At 36.5% G+C, this 27,248-nt stretch overlaps 1 protein-coding gene across 5 annotated transcripts in view; it reads left to right on the forward strand.

Moving 5' to 3' along the window:
• Nucleotides 1-27,023, forward strand: part of LOC129719196 (TOX high mobility group box family member 3-like) — a 295,603-nt gene extending 268,580 nt beyond the window's left edge. For 4 of the 5 annotated variants that reach the window (XM_055670706.1, XM_055670704.1, XM_055670705.1 and 1 more), the window contains 3 exons: nucleotides 18,471-18,749; nucleotides 25,216-25,472; nucleotides 25,537-27,023. In XM_055670706.1, coding sequence (XP_055526681.1) covers nucleotides 18,471-18,749; nucleotides 25,216-25,472; nucleotides 25,537-25,603 — 603 coding nt within the window. In that variant the 3' untranslated portion in view covers nucleotides 25,604-27,023. Of the gene's footprint in view, nucleotides 1-18,470; nucleotides 18,750-25,196; nucleotides 25,473-25,536 lie in introns of those variants that run through there. The other variant, XM_055670709.1, reaches the window with a different exon arrangement.
• The last annotated feature ends 225 nt before the right edge of the window (nucleotides 27,024-27,248 follow it).

The following is a 27,248-nucleotide window of genomic DNA, read 5'->3' on the forward strand; positions in this document are numbered from 1 at the left end:
ACGAAATTGCACTATTGATTTCCGTGTATCACTTTAGCCATTTCGAATTTGGCTCGATTTATATGAGAAATGTTCAACGATTAGTACGGACGGGAGCAACGTGCTCGACACAGTTGACGTCCCGTTAGAAAACTTTCACACTTAGCTTCGCCAGAATCTCGATTCTGTTCATTTTTCGGTAACTTAGAATTTTAACGGCGAGTACTAATAAAAGCAAATCACTCGACGTGTTTGACGTCCCGGTTAGAATTACTGCACTTATAATTAGCGGCCGGCCGGCCCAACGTTGCGTTGATTTGCGTTAAACTCGCACGTTTACGCGTCACCATCAGGGCAACTACGGCTCAAAATCACGATCGGTCGACTGCCGCTCGCGGACAGGTGGAACGGGGAGGAATTTCTTCTAACACTTAGAACACGGATGTTTAATTTAATAATATATTTGGATCTTGGTATCACGATGATAGCTACTGGCAGCGAGCCGAGGCGGCCTACGGCCGACACAAATGTACCGTAGGTAACTAAGCGAAACTGAACGAATGAACTTAACAACTAACTAAACTGAAAAACACTGAACTCTGGTGCTGCTGCGGAGAGCGCTTTTATAGGTTGCTTGGTGGCTGGTGGCGTGGTGGCAATGTCCAGCGGCCTCATAAAGCCCGATTGTGCGATGAAATAAGCCGGCGTCGCTTGGGCCTCAGCTGGTCACTCACGGACGACAGTCATGCCCAGCTGAGGCGGGAGTTTAGGCGCAAACAGTTACAGATCCCGCAGACAGAATCAATTCGTTTGACCAGTGACTCGCGTATTTTTATTCTCAACTTTTCCTTAAATTTTTTTTTTAGAAATATATTTAACAACACTCGAAAGAATTTCGTTTACTTAAGACAATGTTGTGCCTGTAGTGTTTTGTTGTGCAATCAAGGCACAAGCATATAGTAATTTCCTCTTTCGATATTATCCAGTCACGAATATTTAGTGCATATCGAAACTGGAATGAAATAAAAATAACTTATAACCGTTGCAAAAATGTATAACTCTTGTTGTGTAATTTATGGTAATCATATTCATGATACCAACTTTTAATCACCATCAGCAGCAGCAATGTCTTTTTGCCTCGATTACGCACGTACAGAAATTGAATATAAGTGTACCGCTGCAGTACGGAGAGAAGTGTGCCGCTGAAATGTACGCATAGAAGTGTACCGCTGCATTCATAGACGACGAGAGATCTGCTGCTCTATGCTACACATACACTTAACGGTACTGTTGTTTCTCATGTTGCATGTTTTCTTTCAAGACATCAGTTTTTATTATGTTCTAACCAGGGTGCTCTTGTGGCTGTCAAACTCCATACTTTTTCCATCTACCACTCATTGATTCTGGTACCAGCGTTTCTGGTACCCACTTTTTGGTTAGTTTGCCCTAAAACAAGTGAAATAGAGTAAACGTCCTATTTTGTCGGTAGACTTATTCTCGAGTAAATGTCGTTTTAGATGCGAAAAAACAAGAGCTCAACATTTGTTTTCAGTACAATGTGCACTTTCAATGACTAAGATAAGTTTTGTAAGCATTAGAAATGAAATATTACCGCCGTGATGAATGTATAATTGGTAGGCAAAATGTTGACGTTTATAGGCTCCTGGTTCTAACAGCCGATTAAAAAATTGTTCAAAGGAAAGGGTAGTTTCAAGCTTTTCGAAAATCCTTTACCTTCAAGACATCAAATTAGTCTAAGTTCATGGAAGCAAACATAAATGGACCTATTGGGACGGGAGACTCTGTATCAGTACCGTACAGTATATGTGGAGCAAAGCGAAAAATGCAATACTGCTGCTGATGGTGATAAAAAGTTTATCCCAGGAATATGATTACCATAAATTACTCAACAAGAATTAAACAATTTATTTTTGCAACGGTTACAAGTTATAAGTTATTTTCATTTCATTTTATTTTCGATATTCACTAAATAGTCGTGGCCGGTATAATACCGAAAGAGTAAGTTCCTAAATACACAAATTAATAGAAAATGAGAGCTTGTGAATTTTTTGTCCATTTACTAAAATTTATTCAGAATTTTTTTGTACTTTTCAACATTTTTTTTCTGTTTACCTCTACAAATAATATACATATTTGAGCTGTCTTCGTAATACATCGAATGTAATTGTTGGCAAATGAAAAAAAGCTTTTCAAGCAAAAAAATAAACATGAATCTTTTTTAACTTTAAGTTCTTGTTGATTGCTACGATTTTTTGCTGGAACTTGTTGATAATTTTGTTAAAATTATCTTATGTTTGCCTATTAGCGAAGGTATATTAGTAAGGGCTTCAATATTATTTTCAGAGTAAGATTCATATAATAAATTTGCTTTGGTCAGAGGTAAATAAGACAAAACCATTCATTATTATGTAAGTATTATTGGGTTTGGGTTTTGAGGAAATAGAGTTAATTCTGATTTAGGTGCATTACGAGAAATTCTTAATGCTTTTTCAACAACATCGATATGCTTGTGCCTTGTCAAATAAATGTTATTTGAAAAAAAAAAAAAAAAAAAAACACACTACAGGCTATATCGCCAAACGTAAACGATATTCTTTCGAGTGTTATAAACTATATTCTTAAAAATATAAGGAGAGGTTGAGAATAAAAATACGTAAGTCACTTTAATACGACTTAAACTTCCTTGCAGAACGGTCGCATTTTACCAACAGCTCGAGGCTTGTCTTTGGCTACCGAGAGATATTGAAAACTTTCCGTTTTTTCAATAGGTAATCTTTTTTAAAGAGTATGTGTTGAATCGCAATGTATTGACTTTGTTTTTAACGTTTAACGAGTAATTAATGTTTAAATTTGTGTTGACAAAAATTGTGTAAAGTGAAAGTGAAGTGAAATTTGTCCTGAAATGCCAGGATGAACCAAAAAAGCTCGCTTTGATGCGACTACGAGGAAAGGTGAGGCTTCTCCTCCCAGTGATTCAGAAAGTATAGGTATGAAATTCTTTCTACTGTAGGGGATCAAGAATTTGAAGCTTCTCATTCTGAGCAAAATGCCGGTATGAAGAAAGCTAAAGTTCCACCTATTGTGGTAATCGTTGCAAATTTTAAAGCTTTTCGTTCAGAACTTTCATCATTTCTTTCTGATGTGAAAGTTAATTTTCAAACTGGCCGCCGAGATGAAATTCGTATTTTGGCCGAATCTTTTGCAGGCCATAATCATCTATTGCAGTATTTGACTGAAAAGATGTACAAATTTTATACCTATGATGCCAAAAACGAGAGACCGTTTAAGACTGTTTTGAAATGAAATGAAATTAAAAATTGTTTGACAGAACTACTTGGTTTTTCCCCAACCAAGTAATTTTGATGAATCGTAAATCAAATGCAAAAATTAATAATACTGGAATACGCAAGGAAAATAACTTGGTACATTTTGATCGTACCAAAGTAAGTAATTTGAAATTTTTAGAAAAAGCACGCGTTTTGTTCAACGTGTGAATAAAGTGGAAAAACTTCAAAAGACATGGAGGCATCCATAATCTCGCGCAATGACGGAATTGTCAAGATTAGCATTGGCCAAAAATTGCAAAAATATCGATACTCGAATATCGATAATTTTTCCCTGGCGGTATCGATGCAAGGTTGATATTGTGGGCGGAGCATCGATACCAGCTGTATCGATACTCTGCCTGCTACTTGAAACAGGTCTGGGAAAAGCTACCATTTTTTCTTGATCATTAATACGGAAAATCAGAGATGCCAGGTGTTTTTGAAAAATGTGAGCAACTATTCGAAAAACCGACAAAATCTGCTTAAAGTCTAAGCAAAATTTGTCTGTGATTTAAAAAAATGCGTTCGCGCAGGCAAAAGTCTGCAAAAATTTTCGCAGATGTTGAGAAAGTCTGCGTAAATATAAAGAAACTTTGACAAAAATCTGCAGAGACTCTGGAAAAAAATATTTATCTGCGAATCAACAAAAATCTGCACACCGACTCTAAAAATCTGCGTTTTGAAGACAAATCTGCATATTTTGTATCCCTGCGGTCAACAGACTAATGGTACCAGAATGTGACAGTGGTGACAGAATTATATGTCAAACACACAAATCAATCCAATAGCATATGCGCGTCTGCGGCCTTATTTGAAATATAGGGCAGCACGATAATCCTGGATTCTTATTCTTTATTGCCTGCCTTTTTGCAAACACTCGGCGCTTACGATTTTGCTCTGCACAGACAGTATTACCAAATGCGGCAGCATTTTTCTCGCAAGAGGCATGAAAAACCGCCTTAGAAATGAGCGGGTATATTCAATCCTTTTGGTGTCTTTCACAAAAAGAGCACAAACCAAATTTCTGCACTGTTTGTAGAAGACTTTAGGGTGATGGATCATATCCGCGCACTTCTATTTTCTGATTTTATAGTTTCTCTTCAGTATCGAAAAAATATCGGGGCGAAAGTATCGATCCAGCTTGATATCGAAGTCGCTTGCATCGATAAAAAATAACGATACTTTAGCCCCAAGGTATCGATACCGTAAGTATCGATACGATATCGGCCAATGCTAGTCAAGATTATGGTCATGGAACTCGTAACTGCCATATGACAACAAAATGCGTGATTTGTGGTGACAACTCTCACACAAAGGACATCTGTCCTGTGAAAGAGACCACTGATAATTTCAAATGTGTGAATTGTGAGGGTAAACACAAACTAAATTTCTTTGATTGTCCTGTTAGGTCAAACATTAATTCTTCCAGACAGCGTAGGTATTCAAAACAACGCACTATGGTCGGAATCGTGAAATTTCACGACAAAAATCTGTAAGTCGGAAACCATAGATGCTAGAGATTTCTTGTCTTCTAGAAAGTTACTCTACTAAGAGGAATCTATCTTTTGGTATGACTGGTTACTAGGGTGGTCCTTTTGTACTCAAAATAAAAATTGTAACTTTTTTATCTAATTACATAGAGCAATATTGTCTTCTACAAAATTGTAGCTAATTTAATTTCATGAAACTTTGTTAAAAAAAATTATTGCTCTATTTCGTTTTTCCACTGTTCTAGGGCAGTTTTTACAAATTCATTTGGGGTGGGTCTAAAAAAACACTATTATTGCTCTAGTTTTTTCATCTTCATTCAGATTTGAAAGCGGTGTTGGAGTGACTTTTAGGGCTTGAAAAACTGCATATTTTGACACTAATAGATAATTGCTAACTTTCCAGAGAAAAAAGTTACAGGTATTTTTTCGTTCTAAAATGACACTTTTTGGAGGCACCCTACTCCCTTGTTTGCACATATATGCAACAACAACACGTTTAGGATGAAAGTTCATAGTTTCACCTTCAAAATCCATTTTGTAGAATTAGTCAACTTTTGTTCCCTTTAGGATTAAAATGCATTTAAAAACTTGGAGTTTTCACACAAAAATTTGCTAATCTACCATTCAAAACTATCTAGTTATTCCAATTCGATTTTTATCTGGAAAATTCGATCGAGTGACTTTCGGAGCATGAAAAAGCGCTTATTTTGATGTCAATAAATAGTTTCCAATGCTCGTTGAAAATAAATTATCGTTGTTTTCAAATTGAAAAATGGCATTTTTATAGGGTTCTTTACATATTCAAATATTTACGAACCTAAATTGTTTTTATATTAATCCAAGTACTCTTTCCACTCAATCGTAGAACTTTGAATATCTGTTCTTTTTCTGGCAGATCTAGTTGCAAGAATGGGATCTGAAGAATCCATAGTACGATACAAAACATCCGGAAAATTCGCAGCTCTAGAATTGTTTCGAGCGTGAAATTGGCGATCGTTCCGATAATATTTGTTCAGAGCCTTATTCACTCATAAATCCCGTTGAAAGTGGTAGACTTGTCATGATCCTGGTAGAATGTGCTAAAATTTTATGAAGTGTCGCAGGCATGGGATACCACCCGTATACCCCAATGCATATTGAAGGTCACGTCAAAAAGCCTATCGAAGTCCGCTAGATCTATTTGTGTAATTCCACAAAAAATTGGCAACCGTTTTCTTCGATTATTTTTTAACTGGCCGAAACTTTGCACGGGTTTTCCTATAGGGGCCATCCACATACCACGTGGACAGATTTTTAACGATTTTGACCCCCCCCTCCCCCTCCGTGGACGACTGCCCATATAAATTCTAAAAAAATTGTATGAACCGTGGACATTACCCAACCCCCCCCCCCCCCAAAGCTGTCCGCGTGGTATGTGGATGGCCCCATAGACTAAAAATACCATTTGTTGCTATAAGATTTTGTTTGAGTCATCAAAAGGAAATACAAAAAATTTATAAATTGAATATCTAAAAAAATGCTCTATTTTTTAGGGATAAAATTATTATCTACAATTTTGCTGGATCAATCAATCCGTTTAAATGCTAGAAACATTTTTGATCATGTATAGACACTCGAATGCACAAATTGTTATCTTTAGCTTACAGGAACACCAGTGCAATGTCTCAAAAATAATAATTTAAAAAAAATAATAAAGCTGAAAATTTTTCTGTGGAATTGCTCACCTGATCTAGGCTGTTTATTATTACTTTTACAGCAGCTAGGTTTTTTACCAATTTTTCGCTTAGACCGAGTGCCAATGCAAACTTCTCTGGCTCCGATAGAAGTTTATGGCACATCGACCCAGTGGTTGATGATCCACCTCCTCCCTGTTTTGGTACATCGACACGATCGTTGAACTTTTCCAATAAAATACGTTGCAATTCTTCCTGTTTTTCTTTTGGATCAATTTGTCTTCGGCAGTTTTTACTTATGGCATCGATTTCGTCCAACGTGTATGTAAACAAGTACTAAAAACACTGCTGAAGAGTGCTATGCAATGCTATCAACATGAAAAAACATGAATTTTACACGTTGTTACAAATAATATTTGAGTATATTTTATGCATTTATTTTGCTTTTACAACAATATGATACATAAATAACATTTCAAAACAACTATAATTTTTTAACAAGCGTTAAAAACTATTAATTGACATCAAAATAAGCGCTTTTTCATGCCCCAGAAGTCACTCGAACGAATTTTCCAGATAAAAATCGAATTGGAATAACTAGATAGTTTTGAATGGTAGATTAGCAAATTTTTGTGTGAAAACTCCAAGTTTTTAAATGCATTTTAATCCTAAAGGGAACAAAAGTTGACTAATTCTACAAAATGGATTTTGAAGGTGAAACTATGAACTTTCATCCTAAACGTGTTGTTGTTGCATATATGTGCAAACAAGGGAGTAGGGTGCCTCCAAAAAGTGTCATTTAAGAACGAAAAAATACCTGTAACTTTTTTCTCTGAAAAGTAAGAAATTATCTATTAGCGTCAAAATATGCAGTTTTTCACGCCCTAAAAGTCACTCGAACACCGCTTTTAAATCCGTATAAAGCTGAAAAAACTAGATCAATAATAGTGTTTGTTTTAGAACCACCACGAATGAATTCGTAAAAATTGCCCTAGAACAGTGAAAAAACTGGATAGAGTAATAATTTTTTTAACAAAGTTTCAAGAAATTAAATTTGCTACAATTTTGTGGAAGACAACATTGCTCTATGTCATAAGATAAAAAAATTACAATTTTTATTTTGAGTACAATAGGACCAGCCTGGTAAACAGTCATATCTAAAGATAGATTCCTCTTAGTAGAGTAACTTTCTAGAAGACAAGAAATCTCTAGCATCTATTGTTTTCCGGCTTACAGATTTTCGTCGTGAAATGCACGATTCCGACCATAGTGCAACGTGTTGTCACAAATATCAAAAAACTTTCAATACTGTTCAGGCATCACCAGCATTTCCTGTAGCTAGTGTGTCTGTATGTAATATTTCAAAGTTAGAAAACAACAAATTGAAAACAAACATTCCTGTTCAGGCACCACCAGGCATTTCATATGCTAGTGTCCTTTCAGGTTAAATTTCGAATTCTAACAGTAACAAGCCTTTCGTGTTTGGTGCTGAAAAGTCAGCCAGTATTGATTTAGGTAGTCCAACTCCCGAGAAGATTGACTACCTACAGCAATCTATGCTGCAGCTAATGTCCGCTTTGTTGAATTGTAACTCGATGTACGAGGCTGTTCAAGAAGGTATTTAATTTACAACTAATATTGTTATGAAATTAAAATTCAGCAATGACTTTGGATAATGCTGTAAATTTTCCAAATTGGAATGCTCGCTCTTTAAAAGCGAAAAAAGATGAATTTTTTAATTTTTCAACTGACTAGAACGCTTTTAAAGCCTAACATCAAATTAAAAAGAAACCCCAACTATATAGTTCACAGGTTCGATAGAATTGATGATGCCGGTGGTTTCAATAGTTATCCACCGTCGAATAAAACATCATGTTATGCCCCATCTAGATAGGTTATATAAAGTTTCGGGATTGAAATCGAAACAGATATTGGTATTTTATTTATAGCCGCAGTGTATTTACCTTTTCAATGCACTGGTGAGCAGAAAAATCATTTCAAGGGAGATTTACAAAAACTCACGAGAAAAAATCTAAGTTTTTTATCATCGGTGATTTTAATGCAAAACATCGATCGTGGAATAATGCACAAAGCAATTCCAATGGAAAAATATTGTTTAATGATTGCTTGGCTGGATTTTATTCAGTTTTATTTCCATGGTCCTACATGTTTTTCTTCTGTAAGGAATCCATCCACAGTTGATTTGGTATTAACAAATCAATGTCATTCATGCAGTGATTTGTTAACTCATGCTGATTTTGATTCTGATCATCTTTCTATAACTTTTTCCATATTCCGTGAAACTGTTTTAAATTTCACTAGGTCTGTGTTTAATTATCACAAGACCAGTTAGGATTGATATCGTTCCACGATCGAAGAAAGCTTGAATTGTGTTTATTGTCTCACGAAACAGTGCTGACATTGACGGAGCATTGGATGATTTGTGCAGTTTAATATTCAATGCCCAAAACTTATCAGTTCCTAAGGCTAGAGTGAAATATAATACACCAATTATTGACAATGAGCTTCAACTTCTTATACGTTTGAAGAACATACGGAGACGTCAATATCAAAGATCTCGTGATCCCGCTTTAAAAGTTTTTATTAGATTTCCAAATGGAAATCAAACATAGATTCACACTCTTATGAAATGAAAATTTCATGAGAGAAGTTTAACAACTAAAACCATATTCCAAACCTTTCTGGAAGCTTTCGAAGGTTCTTAAGAAACCTTTAAAGCCCATTCCAGTCCTCAAAGATGGTGACCACATATTTCTTACGAATGAACAAAAAGCTCAAAAACTTGCTCAGCAATTCGAGAGTGTTCATAATTTCAATTTGAACGTAATGAGTCCTATTGAGAATAGAGTATTACAAAAGTATGATCAGATCACCACTCAAGAATTTCTTACTGAAAAGGTACTAGAAACAAACTTGTATGAAATCCGAACTATTGACAAGAACTTTAAAAACATTTTTTTTTATATCCTCCTCAAAAGATTTCCCGAAAGCTCTTCAAATTTCTCGGTGAGAATTTTTAACAGATGCTTTGATTTAGCATATTTTCCCTCAAAATGGAAAAATGCCAAAGTCACTCTAATTTTAAAACCTGAAAAAATCCAGCTGAAGCATCAAATTATCGTCCAATTAGTTTACCCTCTTCTATAAGCAAACTTTTTGAATGAATGATTCTTAATAGAATGATGGCATGATGACACATATCAATGAAAATTCAATTTTTGCAAATGAGCAGTTTGGATTTCGCCATAGGCATTCGACTACTCATCAGTTGCTTAGAGTAACTAATATGCTTCGTACTAATAAATCTGAAGGTTATTCCACTGGAGCTGCTTTTCTAGACATAGAAAAAACATTCGACAGTGTTTGGCATAAAGGTTTGACAGCTAAAATGTTCAATTTCCGTTTTCCTCTACATCACAAAAATGATACAAAGCTTCTTGACTTACCGCACTCTTCAGGTTAACTATTTGAATAGTAAATCTGATAGATTGCCTGTTAGAGCTGGCGTACCTCAAGGAAGTATCTTGGGCCCAGTCTTATATAATATTTTTACTTCTGATCTTCCTGATTTACCCTCAGGATGTAAGAAATATCTGTTTTGTGACGATACAAGCATTTCCGTAAAAGGAAAAAGCCTTCGTGTCATTCGTGTCAGTAGGCTGCAAAAAAGTCTAGATATATTTTCTTCATATTTGCAGAAATTGAAGATTTCTTCTAATGCAATTATTTTTCCCCAAAACCAAGAGTTTCTTTTCCCAAACCCATCAATAATCATGTTGTTAAGATGAACGGTGCAATCTTAAATTGGTCTGACCAAGTTAAATATTTAGGGCTAATTTATGATAAAAATCTTACCTTCAAGGAGCACATTGAGTATATCCAAACAAAGTGCAATAAATATATAAAATGTTTGTATCCTCTTATCAACAGAAATCCTAAACTTTGTCTCAAGAATAAACTGTTAGGGTAGGGAACATATTTTAAGCAGCTTTAGGAACCGCCTGTGTATTGAGACGAAATACTCGAAATGTGTTGGGTGAAATTCAAACAGTAGTATATCAATCTGTTCCCTATCTTTTTCTCTGTCAGAACTTGTTTTCAGATTGTAAAACTAAGTTAGCAAACTTTAACAATAATCAATTAAAGTTACCAATCGAGGGACACCATTCCAATCACCCCGAACCTATTTTAAGCAATTTCCATCTGTTTTGCAGGTCTTTGTTTTCAGCACCCGAAGTGGCTCCTGAATGGCTGCAATATTGGTCGATTTGTTTCGAATGGTGATTTCTGTGTGATTTCTTTGTATTTAACGGTATTTCTTATATTCGTAAGACAGCTAGATAATCAAAGTTTTCGTTTCCATCATTGGAATTGTCGATATTGATCACAATCCAGGAGTTTAGGGCAAGCTTTCTTCGACTGATTAAAACGGGTGCTACTGCTTAAACCGTTCCCTACCCTAATTTACAAACAAATATTTAGACCAGTAATGTTATATGCAGTCCCCATCTGGACAAGTTGTTGTACAGCCAGACAGAAGATACTTCAAAGGACTCAGAACATACTTCTGAAAATGATATTGAAGCGTCCTCGTTGGTTAAGCACGAATAAACTACACAGGCTTACTAATGTGGAAACATTAGAAAATATGTCAATAAGTTCCAACAAAAATCGTTGCAATCCTCAATTACAACGATTAGCTCACTTTATAGTTAGTAAGATAGGTGTAAAATTAGATTAAGGTTTAATTTTGAATTCCTTTTTTTCTTAACAAGTAGGTTTACAATACCTATTAAAAACACGTCAGTCACTGAGCAAAACAATTGATTCTGTCTGCGTATTCTGTAACTTTTGTAACAAAAAGCTCCTCTTTCTACCGTGTATGGGCCCACGTCACCATTTGATACAACCCTAGGGCTGTATACCTTGTAGTATTTTCAAAAGATCCAACTAAAAACCGGTCGATCAGCGTTAATTTTCGACGTAGCGTAGGCTGTCTAAGGCGCAAGACTAATAGTCTCTGCTCAATATCTCAGCTTTCGGTTCTCTAAACGACGGTTCTCTAAATGGATTAATATGGTATAAACGCGTACTGTATAAATTGGTTACCTAGTGTGTTCGCCTTTTTTACAAACTTCTGATAACAGGGTTCACCGGTGTGCTACGCATATTCAATTTCAACAGGGCTAGTATGAAAATGATCGATTATGGTACAAAACTAGTGCACTGGATTGGTATCATGCTTTTAGTGATAAATTTTCAACATTGTTGTGTGTAGCTAGAAAAAAACACTAAAAAAAAATTCAGAGTGAACATGTCAAAATACTCAAACGTTCATAACTTTTTCGTTTTTCTTTTTGCAATCACCAGATTTTGACAGATAGTAGTATATAAGTAGTATATATTGTCATCATCAATGTTTAAAAGAATAGATTTTTTTAAAAATGTACATTTTGGGAAAGCTGGCAAAGAAAAAAAAATTTTACAATGTATATAATTTTTCTAGAACCGCAATTTTCTAACCTACAATCTTACTAAAAACACCATTTCAATCAAACAAGCCGTTTCTCTGATATAGAAAATTTAATCTATCAGATACATTTTTTTGGGTAGGCTCTTTTGAAACAGCAGCCGTCAACAAAACATCAACAAAAAAATTCATTCCGGATAATTGCGTTTTCCGGTTAATCGAATCACAGAAAATATATTAATTAACGAACATAAAATAAATATTTCCTTTTTTATTTTACTTGTATGATGCAGTGGCGTAACCAGAAATTATTTCTTAGGCGAAAAGAGATAAAATCTAGAGAATCGAAAAATGATAAACTGGACATTGATTATTTTCACTTAAATCGAACATGTCCCAAACATGCTGTAAGTTACATAAATGGTCACAAATGTGCCAGGAGGGATGGTAAAGGTAAAATTTCGGAATAAAAATTAAAAACGAGCACCAAACAAATAAAATTCCGGATAATCGAGTTTAAAATTCCGGATAATCGAATTCCGGATGATCGAGTTTCCGGATAATCGAGTCCGACCTGTATCATAAAATGACTTTATTATCAAAACGGAATAACTGTGAAAAGTTGCAGCGAGATCGGAAATGGTCAATCAGGATCGATTTGCGATGTAGCATGGAATGACTCACATGAAACTAAGAATAGAAACAATTAGTAGTATTTGTAAAATTTCACATTAAAACTAATTTTGCAGTGTTATGATATGATTGAACAGTTTTTAACATGAGTGTAAGACTTTATGATTGATTCTTTCGCTACAATGCCGTGTTCTATAAAACTGGTATTTGGTAATTGACGCAAACTATCTTTCCATTTACTGTTGTTTCAATACGCGAATTCTATATTCATTGACAATCGAGAAAAGATGGAATTTACATATGTTTCACAGTATTTTTTCAAGCTTAATTTGTATGTTTCATTCAATAACATAATTCATTATTTACAGCAGTGATGGCATGAACTCGTGCAAAGTTGAACTGAGTAACACTTTTCCAGATTTGAATCCAACTTGAATCTGCTTCCTCTCGATAGTTTGAGTTTTTTTGCACCGCACACTCTGATCGATTGAGTTTAAATGCGTGCAATGCATGCAGTGCACGATGTATCCAGCGATGCAGGCGATGATGTAACGCGATGAGTATTGTTTTTAGATCGAATTTATGCTTTCAAAGGACAATGCAACAAACTGTTGCAGCAGACGCGGCGCGAATTTCATCGCATTTTTATGCAATTGTTGTTATGCAGGATTAAAACTCAAATCCAACTCAAGTGTAAAACACTGTTAGTAGGGTTTACGTGCAAACCGAAAATAAATGTGCAAGCAAGTTTTAAAACTCACTTGGATACGAGGGCAAAGTCACACTGCCTACTCTGATTTACAGCCAACTTTTGGTCACTATTTGGTCCCTTTTTCCATCAACTCAGTTACAAAAATCACTATTTTTGACATCGTTGACCGTTACTAGCCCAGCTGAATATGTAGTGAAGTTTTTCTAGGCACGTAATAATATATGCTTTATGAAACAATCCTAAAGCTTTTTTTGCCTGAAGGCCTATTTGGGACACAATGAAACGCACCTATTAGGTGTCCTTAAAACCCTTTATTTTGTCTATGTTCCAACGGTAGCTTAATATCCAGCTACAATGTGAGCCATTCTGCTGGAAATTTATCGTAAGTTGTATTATATAGTGCTAACGAAAAATGAGTTTTTTTTTCATATAAAAACTTTCTTATACAGAATATTATGTATTGCGTTTCGAACTTCTTAATCAGTTATGAAAGGTATCCAGATTTTTCTGGATAATACAGATTTGAACAGATAGAAACAGAAGGATTTGATGTCCAATCTACCGGATGCTCATAAACTGTTTAGTGTACAAAATAATTGTAGGGCTGGGCACTACGATCCAACTGACATTAACAGTCTCACTCGAGCTAAAACTTGAACCTGCGACGACTGATTTGTTAGGTCAGTATCGTACCTCGAGAAATCGGAAATCGGAAATATCGGAAATTTTGCAATTAAGTGTTGCATACATCCGGAATTTTATCCGAAAAAAATACCGTTGTTACATGAAATGACTGGATGGAGATTTTATCCAGAATTTTTTTTGCATTTTGCAGATTTTTTTGGAATTCCAGTACCAGTAGTAGGCTTTTAATAATGCCCGTTTACGCTTTTGAGTATTCAACATTCATGCATTTTCATATTCTTATTTATAATTTCAAGTAATCATACCAAATGCTCGTTACACATGAATATCAATAAACCAACCCAATCATTTTAACATGTCGACCCATATCGATTTTTATTGGAATCCACGATATTTTCACATGTTTTGACATTTCTCGCTAAACAAGTGAAAAGGGCCCATGTGCCATATGTAAACAAGCCACAATTTAATCTACCCGTACAAATAAGATTGTTTGATTAAGAGTAAATACTTTTATCAATAAATCTTATCGGTAAGGGCAGATTTCGCTTGTATAAATCAAAAAACGTGAAAATTTAGCTTGTTTACATATGGCAAATGGGCCCTTTTCACATGTTTGGCGAGATTTGACGTGTTTTAGCATTGAGATCTGAGTGTGAAAAGATTGATTTTGGTATGCATGACATGGTAAACCTAGCGAACCTATACATTAGAGAAATGACAAGGCACTCACCGTTAAGGCAACTGTCAACATCAAAACGGATAACGGCAATGCAAAATTATACAGATCGCCCGTTTTGATGTTGACAGCTGCCTTAACGGTGAGTGTCTCGGCGTCTCTCTGGTGTATAGGCTGACTAGGTAAACCGAAGTGTAAGACACATGATTTTGTGCTGTGCACTTAAACGCAAGTGTATTCCACGTAGATAAGAAATGTTTCATCTATTAGCACAGAAGTAAGTGGAATCCACTTGGCAGTAACGTGTCGATTATTTATAGTGTAAGGGATAAGTGAAGGCCCAGTTACACACACGGCGTGACGCCTTCTCCATACAAAATAGAAGGCGTGATGGCGATAAATGTAAATAAGACTAGCTTAGCAGGAAAAAAAGAGCAATGCTACATAGCTGCGAACATTTTCAAAAATATATAGGTAATATTTTTTCATATAAATCTAAATTGATTGATAAATGCTTGATTGCATTCAAATATGACGTGTTTCTTGATCCATTGAATGTTGCCTTAAGCTACGCGTATTTCTTGAACCATTTCTTATTCAAGCGTTGATTTTTTCAGATTTTTATGCTTTTCCTGTTCCTTTACTCTTATTCATCATCGTTCTGATGATAAATGTTGTCTTAAAACATATACCAGCCAGGGATGCCACATACACAGATTAATCTGTATTTTACAGATTCTTGGGCCGAAGTAACGTTACAGAATCTGTATATACAGATATATAGATTTTCGTCAAAAAATATAGATTTTTCCAAATTGACAATAATTTTTATGAACACTCAAAATTCTAATGCCCTAAATATTAAGGAAATTGAAAATATTTCCAATTCCTCAGACGTTTCAGCTCAATGGATTATGCATATGTACCATAAAAATTTGAAAAATGCAAAGTTGTTCATGTTAAGACAATACAGATTTTTTTTACAGATATTTTTGTTCCAGATACAGATGCTCAGATTTTTTCAGAGGAAAATACAGATTTAAATGTGGCAACCCTGATACCAGCTACTAATTTTATTTCAATATTGAATATAGAGAACACAAATGTATATGTTTAGAGAGCTTTGAGGGATTAACCAATCGTGAACAAAATACTCGTCTACGTATTAGGATGCAAAACCAAGGAAGGCTGATGTTATGTTATACTGGAAATGATGCGGCTTTTCTCGCGTGAGAAGTAAAATCAACAATGAAAACTGACGCGTGCCTAAACACATCCTGACCTGTTTCGACGCAATTCGCACCACGTTGTCTTTTGTATAACATCAGTCGAAGTCATTTTCTTCTATGCATCTTATCCCGCTTGTCCCAGCACTTTAGCAAAATTTAACATAATCCACGTACCCCCTGGTTTCACTGCTGTTCGCAATAAGCACGAAGAAAGAGTGTGTTGGAAATCACCATCAGGAAAAATTTCTTGTCACAGTATTGGTGCTGACTCTGCTGCGAGCGGTACGCTTGCTCAATAAAACCTAGCAGCGTAAAACTCAAGTAACACCAGCAGAGTAGTGCGCTAGTGTGCGGCAAGAGAAGAACACTTCATTGATAGACGGTCGTACATATTCGCCGGGTTTTGAGATACAAAGTGAGGTTAGGTTTCTTTATCACGAATGTTTTTTTTAACTTTGTACGCTTGACCAGGAAGACAAATCTGTTGTTTGAACCAGTTTAATCACAAGTCAGTATTTTAAGAACAACGTGTGGCCATTTTTTATACTTCTCCATTGGTTGCTTTCCAAAATAGTGTTCCGTCGGTGAAATAAATACTGGGCCGTATTAAAAAAAATGTTTGCTTGACTCATCCCGTGTAGATCTAGAAGCAGAATGATCTTTTATTCCATACGTACTATTTTGCTATTGTATCTAGTTAGGCTAAAAGGCGTATGGAAGAGGCAAATTATTTATAAACAAAGACTTAAATGCACTGGAAATTTTCCTAATGTTAGTCTAATACTCGAGTCGGTTCTTGTGTCATCACTATTACAATATTTGTTGTAAATATGAAATGTTTATGCTAGACGTGATAAGATGATAGTCTTCGTATTTTGAGTCGTCTCTTTTTCGAGGAGGACAGTAGAATCACAGTGCTAGTCTCCCAACCGTTCTGTGTATTAAATGTTAGTCGCGAAATCTGTGTTGTAGGTATAAAATGAATGTTAAGTTTCAAGATTGGAATATAGAACCTAGGCTTTGCTTCATCATTCAAAATTTAGACTTGATAAATCCACAATGTAAAATATCAGTACACTTATCATCTTGTCCAGCGCATAGTTGAATAAATTTCTGTCGAGGAATTTGCTGAAACAGATGAAACGAAAAGAGGTTTTCTTTATAAGGGATGCAAATGCATCGCGAGACAGCAATGCATAATCGTGTACATTTATGTATGATTATTTAAGTGGTAGGTATACAGCAACAAACGCCTCCTTGATGTAAGGTGTCCTTAATATAAAAAGGATGACTACATCTAATTGAAATTTAACATTTGTTAAATAATACTAGCAATTTACTGGTATCTCATTTCTATACACCGTCAGTCACTGGTTCAATTTAGTTCAACGAAATATTTCAGTTTATCAGTACTGTTGTAACTTCGAGATAGTTTCTGTTAACTCAACTAATCGCTAAAAGCCACCTTTCTCAATAGTACGTCATTTTTCTTCGTTTTTCATCAAGAATTTTGGTGTTCGTTATCTACCGATATTAGAAAACTTCCAACAATTTCTAATTTCGCTAAAAAAATCGAATCAAACTCGATATGCAATGCAACATTTATTACTGTAACTAAATGCGCAGTTGAGTACCCCGTTCAGTGAAAATGGTTGCACCTCAGCGAAAGATGTCGCTTTTTATCCAGTATGCATTTGTTGAGTTAAGCTTTTTGCCAAGAAAAATAGGTAAGGGGCCATCCACCTACACAAGACAAATTTTAAACGATTTTGACCCCCCTCCCCCCGTGGACAACTGCTCGTATAAATTCTAAAAAAATGGTATGGACCGTGGACATTACACATAACTTTGCTTTGCTATAACAATCAATGAACAAAAATATAGTGCCTACAATGCAGATATTTCAGTTTCGCTTTAGTACGTGTCAATATTTATATTTCGTTTGGTTGTAGACATAGCAACGCAAGATAAGTAAATGGGCGGACATGCGTATTATGTTTAAAGGGTTTCCGATTGTGAGGTTACGTGAGCGAAACGTAGAGAAATACCCTCAATGTTTCATTCGCTAAAAATTTACGATCTATATGTACTTTTTGGATAAAATAAGGTACCTAGTAGGTAATAAATACAGGTTTCAGAGATTCGCCTTAATTTTTTGCTTCAAAGCCAATTCTATCGATTTCTATATTCTATGAAGGTAATGAAAACCTGAAACAACAGGGAATATCAGGGAATTTATTTTTCGATCAGTCAACCCATAAGAAAGATAAATGAAGAACAATCAAAGAAAATTTTGATGGAAACGCTGTGGTTTACTTGAGAATGTCTATCTGAACTTAATCAGATGGTTTAGAATAGCCATCTAAATTTAATCACCAGCAATACAAGCTATGGCTAAGTTAATGTAGTAAAATAAAACAAACCATATATTTTGAAAATTTAACTTCTTGAAAACTTCTTCGCCACTCTCATCATTTATTAAACTGATATACTTAAAAGTGAAATTGCAGAGTGAAGTTGTATCTTTTGGCTCAGTAAAAATTATCAAATATTAGAATTTGAACAATTTTTTGTTTTGTTATCGTTTTACAGACCATGATGCAAATGCAACCACATCTTCAACATCACAACCAACCGACGATGCATCCAGGCCAAGCACAAGTACAACCACCGCCACACCACATGCAAATTAATGCAATGGCTGTTGCTCAGCAGCAGCAGCAAATGATGGGTCAACAACCACAGATGGGAATGTCACCGCAACAGCAACACCAGCAGCAGATTCAGCAAAATCATCTCACTAGTGCAAACATTAATGGAATGATGAACATGGGCATGACACCACCGCATTCTCACTACATGAATCAACAGGTATGAGTAGATAACAAAAATATCATTCTTTGTGCATTTCGCGTATGGAAACTTGCAACAAGCATCAATTTAATTGATATTTCTGCCTTGTTATTCGCGTCACTCTATACCAGCGATTCTCAACCTTTTTTGGGGTGAAAAAAAAAAATACCGAAGAGAAAAAAAAGAAATATCTTTGATAAATTTTGTAGTTACGACCTTTTGACCTTTCGACGTTACTCGTTGTCACTGGACTATAAGTATATACGCTGTCGAAAAACTAACAATATTAACAAAACGGCTTGAACTATTTTTTCTTCCTCTTGCAATTTACAAGATTGTTGATGGTACAGACGGTGACTCCAAGTGAACCGTCAAATCGAGGCTCCAAGTGTGCAAAGTAAACAAACTCAGAAGTGTTACTTTTCTTACAGAATGTGTATTGTAATCAGTATAAATGTTGTGAACCACGTGCAATAATGGTTTGAACGGTAAATGTGTTCGTTATGCTCGTATTGCATTTGAAATTTAAAAAATGTATAAACAAGCTTCGAAACTCAGTAATATATCCTTACAAAGTTTCGAAATTTTATTACACTTTCTAGTGCGTATGAAAAGTCATGCGCAATTAAATGTGGTTGCCAGAATTGTTTGGAAAAGAATATTAGCAAAGGGTTCCATATTTACTGCTTTTCTATTTGTGTATCTATTTATAACACAGTCTCCAGTTGAAGGGAGGGAAAGTGACATAAAATGAAAAGGAAATGTGTAACGGCCTTAATAAAAAATATTCATTTAGTGGATTAGCAATAGGCCATAGGCGGCGCTGAATACTTGGTTAGTGTTGCTCACCTATGGTTATAACCAAACAAAAAATTTAATTTTTCGAAGGCCGTTTAAGTACGAGATAACACCAGATCTCGAAGTTTCATGCATTTGTAAGACATTTGGCATCGAAAAAATCGATATCGACAATTTCATTTTTTTATCGATCATTTTTTACTAATGTCGAACAACGCGTTGCTAATCGCTAAGTTTTCTTAATTATTGCGTGTGAAAACAGTGAAAAAAACATGAAAAGTTGGTGTTAAATACGTTAATTGGCCTTGATTATTTTCGAATGTGCGTTTTGTGGAGAAAAAAAAACGACTTCGTTGGACTTTGACCGGCGTAAAAAGAAACGGGAAAATAACTATCAGAAGAGAACAGTGCTCACTGGACACAGATAAAGCAGGATGAATCTTTTGCCGGATTATTGAGATCATGGAATTTCCTTAATGCATATTTCTGTTAATAAGCTAAGTATATTTTTTCCTTAGTACTGAAAATCTGTTCAAAGTTTCATCCGCGATGGACGTTTGCCACGCGGGGGCTAGAAACATAGCAACAAAAATCTTTTTTTTTGTTTTTATTTGGTGTAGACCAGTGACCCGGGGTTGCCAGCTATAATAAAAAGACTACGAACTTAAATTCAATCTGATGACTCTTGTTGGGCTCGTTTTATAATTAGTTTGGCTTTTGAAAAATGAGCTGTGAATGCATGACACTCTTACAAAACAAAATAGGCAGTTTTACAATATAGTTTAAAAATAGTTTGAAAATTCAATATCGCGCTCGACAAGTATTTGATCCCATCGTCTACCATGCCCTAACTGGTCGGTTACAGACATTTCACTTAGTTCTATGCTTTTATTTTATGACTTTTCTAGCTTTTGGACAATTGTAATACACATAAACAATTTTTATTTAATTATACTGTAACCGTTTTGGTCGGGCTGACGATAGTCCACGACAACTAAATTTTGATTGCGATTGTTTTGGCATTTTGTTAATAAACTTAGCACTTTGTTTGGTTTGATATGCATATTTGCATTTTTCCTAGTTTTTAGGCTTTGGAGGCATGAAACTTTGCCAGTAGGTATCTTAGTTTATTTATTATAAGAGAGAACCGGTGCGAAACACCGTGTCCCTGCGCGTCTGCGTCGGTAGAAGGGAATAGTGCTGCCGTGCATAACGCTCCGGTGTAAACGCGTCTTCGGCTCGGGTTAGTTAAGCACATCTAAGGGTTTACAGAGTGTAGTGAATCGCTTTTTAAGAACAGACGAATGTCGTTAGTCGACCTGTTAAGCAGAAAGCCATATCTCCGGGTGACCGAATATCTACCGTTATAATTTTCGGTATAAAGAGGGTCCTTCACGAAGAAACGATAGAAGTGGCGAGACGTTAACGTGGACTCAACTCCAGTAGTTTTCGTAAAATCGTGTAGTCAGCTGAGATAAATAGATGGGAGATACGTTTCGGTAGTTGTATAAGGACTTCATAAACAGATGTCCGAATGTCACGTCGATACCTTCCATGAGTTCGTGTTTTCTACAGATAGATTATCAACGCGATGTAGTTTTCGGTATAACCTCTTGGAGGAAACAATAGAAGTGTCGAGACGTTAACGTGGATAGAGCTTTCGTAGCTCTCGTAACATTGTGTAGTCGGCTGAGATACACCAATGGGAGACTCTCTTCGGTAGTTGCATGATGATTTGTTGAGGGAATGTTCGAATATTTTAGTCTGTATTAATTTAATCGCAGTTCCGGTATTCTCGCGTGCCCTTTTTTCGGTGGTATATCAAACAGAACGAGTTCGAATCGCGTAATAATTTTCGCGGAGGTTAATATGAACTTGTAGGCGCGATATTTGCTATGAACCCGGTACCCGAATTCAGCGCATCGTTTACCAAAACGAAATCTGCTGCAAACCCTACCCTTTTCTCCAACATCCCAGTGATTTCTCGTGGAAGTGCAGAGCTGTTCTCGGCTTCCAATAAAGCGAGTATCATGTCAACATATTCCCATACACACTCCTTCTTTGACCTGCATTCGGATGCGGCCGGCGCTGGTATTGCCTAACATAAAGATAAGATCACCAGTTTTTACACATTGAGGATGAATGTTAGTCCCAAACATCACCCATTGGTTCTCTGTGTAATTACAGCTGATCTGGCAATAACGGAGTAGCAACCGCGGGCGGTCAATCATGATCATGATCATCATGATCATTTTTTACTAATGTCGAATTCGTTTTCGCGGTGTGGCTACACTTTTCCGGACTACAATTTGCAGCTTGCAGCGTAATAATGGGATAGCTGTCAACTTGTTATGTTTTGGTCATTATCGCCATCGTCATTTTGTACTGAAAAAAAATTACCTGACACTTTACCACATGGAACGAGAACTAAAACAAACCAGTTTTATGTAGTTACGTGTGAATGTGTTGGTAACTTCCTACAGTACACTCTGCTTTTATGGGGTGTAGTGCGGAACAGAAAAAGGGTAGTTAAAGACAGAAAAAGTGTAGTCCGGAAAGTCAAATAAAACATTAACGGTGTCAAAAGTGTAGTCCGAGAAATTACCGATTGCGATAAGTTCCCCATTCGAAAAACAAAGACGCCGACTAAAAAATGGCTAAAAATTTTTCCAAGAACATTATTTTCGTGCGGTGAAAGGCTAGTTTCGTAGTCGCAAAGTCACAGAGTCCGCTTTGGTAAGCCGGATGGTCGTGGTTTCGAATCTTAGTAGAGAAAAATCAGTTCATTTAGTTGTCAAAGGACTTTAGCATACATTTCATACCCTTCCTTCAAGATTAAATCTACAATAACCCTGTTAACTTTCTTCTTGTCAAAAAAGTCTCTCCATGATTGTCATTCTCCTCAGCGGAGAAAAAAATTCACCGCGCATTTCCCTTTCAGCCTGCGTGTAGCAAATGCTTTCACCACACTGCTTCTTTCTCCACTTCAAAGTGTCTCAACCAACTTCCAGAGAGACAAACACACTTCCAGCTAACCCCACATCTGATAGAAACAAGAGGGATGAATCACTCTACAGAGAAAACGCAGAAGCGGTGGCAGAAGTACACCACAGTGTCCACTGGCGAATAGTCCCGAAAGTAAAAAAAACCTACCGGGCGAAAGTGTAGTCCTCGTGTAACTACACCGAGAAAACGAATTCGACCAGAGTAAACTCGGCCGGCACGAGCAACGTAGTCTATTTGTTTTCTCCCAATCTCTTTTCCTCTTCTTTCATGCTCAACAAACAAGCTGTAAAACGCACCGCAGATAGCTCTGCTGAGTAATTATTGTGCGTGATGTCCAGGCTTTCAGGAAGCTCACCAGATAAAAATCGTCCGTCGTTCTCTTCTAGCATATGCGTTGATTTGCTCTTTAGTGTGAGAGCAGTTGTTTTCGCAATGCAAGATGTTCTCCTGCACTCTAGAGGTTTTCTAAGGAGAAAAGACAATCATGAGTCCCTCCTATAATAAAACTGGTCTGAGTAATTTATAATAATACTTTTCAGGGAATTGTAATTATGGCGCGTTATTAGCTGGAGGAACGATGTTTCGATAAGATAAGATATGAGTCCCTCTTAGAAAACCAGAGAGGAACGTGGAGTAAGGACTCTCTCCTGGGAGTTTTAATTTGGTGGAGTTGGTAGAATGGAAGAGGCTAGGTATAGTAGAGCAGTAACAACACAAGCACGAACATAAATGATAGCGTATCACTCACTTCAACAGTGTTATGTCAAAGCTCAGGAAAATGACTGGAGAGCGACACTATACTGACCACTTTTCTCTCTTTTCACTCTAACAGCCTCATGCATGAGCTAGTCATGAGAGCTCATATACAGCTACAGCTTACACAAGGTAACGAAACTGTCTTGTGTTGCGTACGACAGCTCATTCTTGCTCATGTATTTTGTTCGTTCGGACATGACAGCCTAGTTTGCTCATTTTGAGGATGTCCTGTTGCTGTTGACAGCCTGCTGATCGGCTGCGGCTGTCATCGACTCGTATTTTTTCGTTTCCCCTTTTCACAGGCTGGTGGCATATTGAATACAAGGCAAACCGTTTCCATTGTTGATATTGTTCCCCACGTAAGATGCTTTGCACCATCTCTTTTTCGTTCTTTCATCGGCCTTACTGTCGTGAATCATAATCACCTGACATCCCGCTCGGATTCGTACTGAAGGATGTCGGAAGATTATAAGCTGTCATTTGCGACAGCTTGGAAGAACCACCTAGCTGGCATCTCTATCTTATTTGCTTTGTTTCATCGCAGCTAACATGGCAGCGGATCCGCGATTTGCGGCCCCCATTGACAGATGCTATGTTATGCGTATGAAAAGTGGCGGTGATATGCTATCTCGTTTTCACACACGCTGAGATGTTAGTCCTAGAAACATGGCGGGATGCCAGCTAGTTGGAAAGAACCAACATTCATAACGAGATGAAAAATAACAGCCCGTTTGGAGTTACATGTCTGCTGTCGTCAGTTGCTGTCGGACTGTTTACCGAACGTGTGGGGAGCAGAGAGAGCTATGCAATACAATGAGAGCCGGATCAGTTGAAAATTTGCTGTCATTGTCTTGCAGTCATTTTTATAACACTGGTTATGCCTATAATATGAAATGTGGAGTACCGAAAACACTTGGGCAATGGATTAAAATGTCTCTGGTCGCAGTGGCGAGTTCACACAGAGAGAAAAAAGGTGTGTTCCTAGAAAGATTTCGCCGCTCTAAATCTCCTAGAACCTAGGCCAATTATGTTGTGAGGTGTTTACACTCAGGATTCGCATTCAGTTCACTAACGTCCACCAGAGATATTACAGATTACGCCAGGCTGAGGCGCATATTCTATGACGTCGAGCTCCTATACTAGGGTTGCCACCTGATATGGATATCTAGCCCGGAGATTAAGCAGTGTTAAGCGCGTTGAAATGCTTGTTGTGATTTTTTTTTTAAATTTATTTATCTTGGCAATTACTTTATTCATCTAAGAAAATACTTTATTTATCTTAGCAATTCTTAGCAGCCGATCGAATTCGCTGATTTTGGTGATAATGTCAGTAAAATATTTCAATGAAATTTAGTAAATGATGAAGATTCACCGTAAATTTGACAGAAATCTCCTTTGGCAAAATGCCCAAAATTATTGTCGAAATTACTTCGCTAAATTTTTGAGTTTTCCGGCAATTCGTAGGACTTAAAAAAAAAATTTTCTAATTTATGACGAGTTGAAAATATTTTTTTCGCTGGCTCAGAGATATTTCGATTTTACCCAGAGACCTGGAAATTAGAGATCATCCCCCAAACCCGAAGACTTCGGATGAAACCCGAAGAGGTGGAAACCCTATCCTATACAAATACCCAGCCGTGAACTATGTATCTTTCATTACTCGTCAATGAAGGAGAATTTTACGGCTTGGTATTTGTTATGTATTTGACACTAGAATTGTAGCAAGTATACTCAACGAGAATGATACCGCTACATACCAGCAGCATTTTTTATGGGTAATTAATATGAGAACAATCGTACACCAAAATTAGGAAATGCATGAACTTTACCGCAAGTTTCTCACAATTACCTATTTTATCAACCTTTTTGGGTGTTATCAAGCTACATGTAAGAATAATAAATCAGTATTCTCCACATTTTGCAGATGCACAGTCAGCAGCAAGGGCAGCAGCACTCTCAAATAACTGGTCATCCGATGCAACAACAACAGCAGCAGCAGTCGGTGGGAGCGGGTGGCCACATGAGCCCCCACCAGGTTGCTCCCCCGGTGTCCGGCAGTCCAACCCAGCAGAACGTAGCACCCCAGCAGTGTATCCGGCACGGCTGCCAGAACCCAGCGATCGTCAATTCGGACTGGGAGGATGAATACTGCAGTAACGAATGTGTCATCACTCACTGCCGGTAAGTTAGTATAATTTATCAACAAAGTCCTACATTGAAAATTATGATTTTTGTTTGATTGCAGTGATGTTTTTGGAAACTGGGTGCAAACGAACAACTCGCAGCAGCAAACGTACTCAGCTGTGAAATAATCCGCGCGTCGAATTGTTATGAGCAACAAAAATGAACAAGGGTGCAATCCGCGTAAGATTACCGTTCAAAGCGTAACTACTATGGAAAATGTAATGGATTCGTAATTTACTGTTATTACTGAAAAATACACTTTTTACAATGATACAACTTTTAATCTAAGGTATAAAACACTATAGCTGATAAGATATACACAAATAAACAAATAAAATATGAATAAATTTAGCAATCACCTAAAGTAATGAACAATAAAAAAAACTATTTCAACGGTCAAGAAAGACAGCCAAAAGTTGCATATAAATTTAATAAAGACAAATTTAAGACAGTAATGTCCCAAAAACCAAACAGGATAGGTAAAACAAGTTTCGAAAATACTGTCGCCCAACTTTTCTTCGTTACTACTCATATTGTAAATAGATTTCGAAATGTTTTCTTCCAAAGAAATACATAATTGAAAATCCACTCGAACAAAAGATAAGAAATATAAAAAACAGAGTGATTACAAGTCCTTTGTCTTTATCACACAAACCACATTACCCGTGAGGCTGTATATTGTTATTTCTCTTCTAATTTATCTCGATGATGTTGTTTTCGATTATTTGTATAATATTGAAAAACGATAGGCAAATAATTAATTATGTAAGTAGTTGTCGTTATTGAAAACCTACAAATAAATTACCCTGTAGCATAGTGGGACTCACGTAACAGATGCAAGTAAAAAGCAGTAAATATCGAAAGCATTAAGACACACAGCTGTATGTAACTGGTTTAGATAAATTCTGTGTGAAATGATAAAATCAAACTCAAAACAATTTTCCTACAATTGCGTCGCGTAAATTATCAAGCCCTTGGGCATGCTGAACGTCAACGTGAGCGATCAGGCGAGAGCCTTGCCGTAGGTTGATGAACAGCTCTACTTAAGGCTGTTTATTAACCTACGGCAAGGCTCTCGCCCGATCGCTCGCGTTGGCGTTCAGCATGGCAAAAGCCTAATGTGAACGCGAAGCCAACGATGTTGACAAACCTGGAGCAAGAGCCACATTGAATGTTGAGGATTTATTACTAAAACTACTACTACTACTACAACTACTATTGCAGAAACAGAAACACAATGTCAGTGAAAGTCATTTCAATCTCAGCATCATCGTTTTACCGGTATTAACATAACGGCAGTTACTCAAACGTGCATATTTGTTATGCGCACTGCCATTCACATAAAAACTGCTATACTAAATCACGTGTTTTTTTAAATATGCAAGTGTTACTACATGCAATGGTGCCAATGAAGGTTCTATTAATTTTCTCATTCACGAAAAAACGAGAAATGTAAGGTTTGCAAAAAAGGAAAATACTATGTCCAGATGGTACTTGCAGGCCGTAAAGGAAACACATACTAATAAAATTACTATTTTGTAGAAAGTTCACGATGAGTTTCTCACATTTTATCACAAAACGTTTTCCAGCGTAATAAAAACCTTCAACTGAATTTTGACATGCTACGGACAGTTTTGCCACATTTTCATCTGTATTTTGACGTTGACTAACGTCTATATCGAAGTTAGGCCCCTGAATTTAAAAATCTAGTAATTCAACCAGGGAAAACCAGAGAAAAGTGGTCAGGTTTTGAGCGCTTATTTTGCAGTCATC

Source organism: Wyeomyia smithii, chromosome 1, assembly GCF_029784165.1.
Source record: "Wyeomyia smithii strain HCP4-BCI-WySm-NY-G18 chromosome 1, ASM2978416v1, whole genome shotgun sequence".
In the NCBI taxonomy this organism is placed as follows: domain Eukaryota; kingdom Metazoa; phylum Arthropoda; class Insecta; order Diptera; family Culicidae; genus Wyeomyia; species Wyeomyia smithii.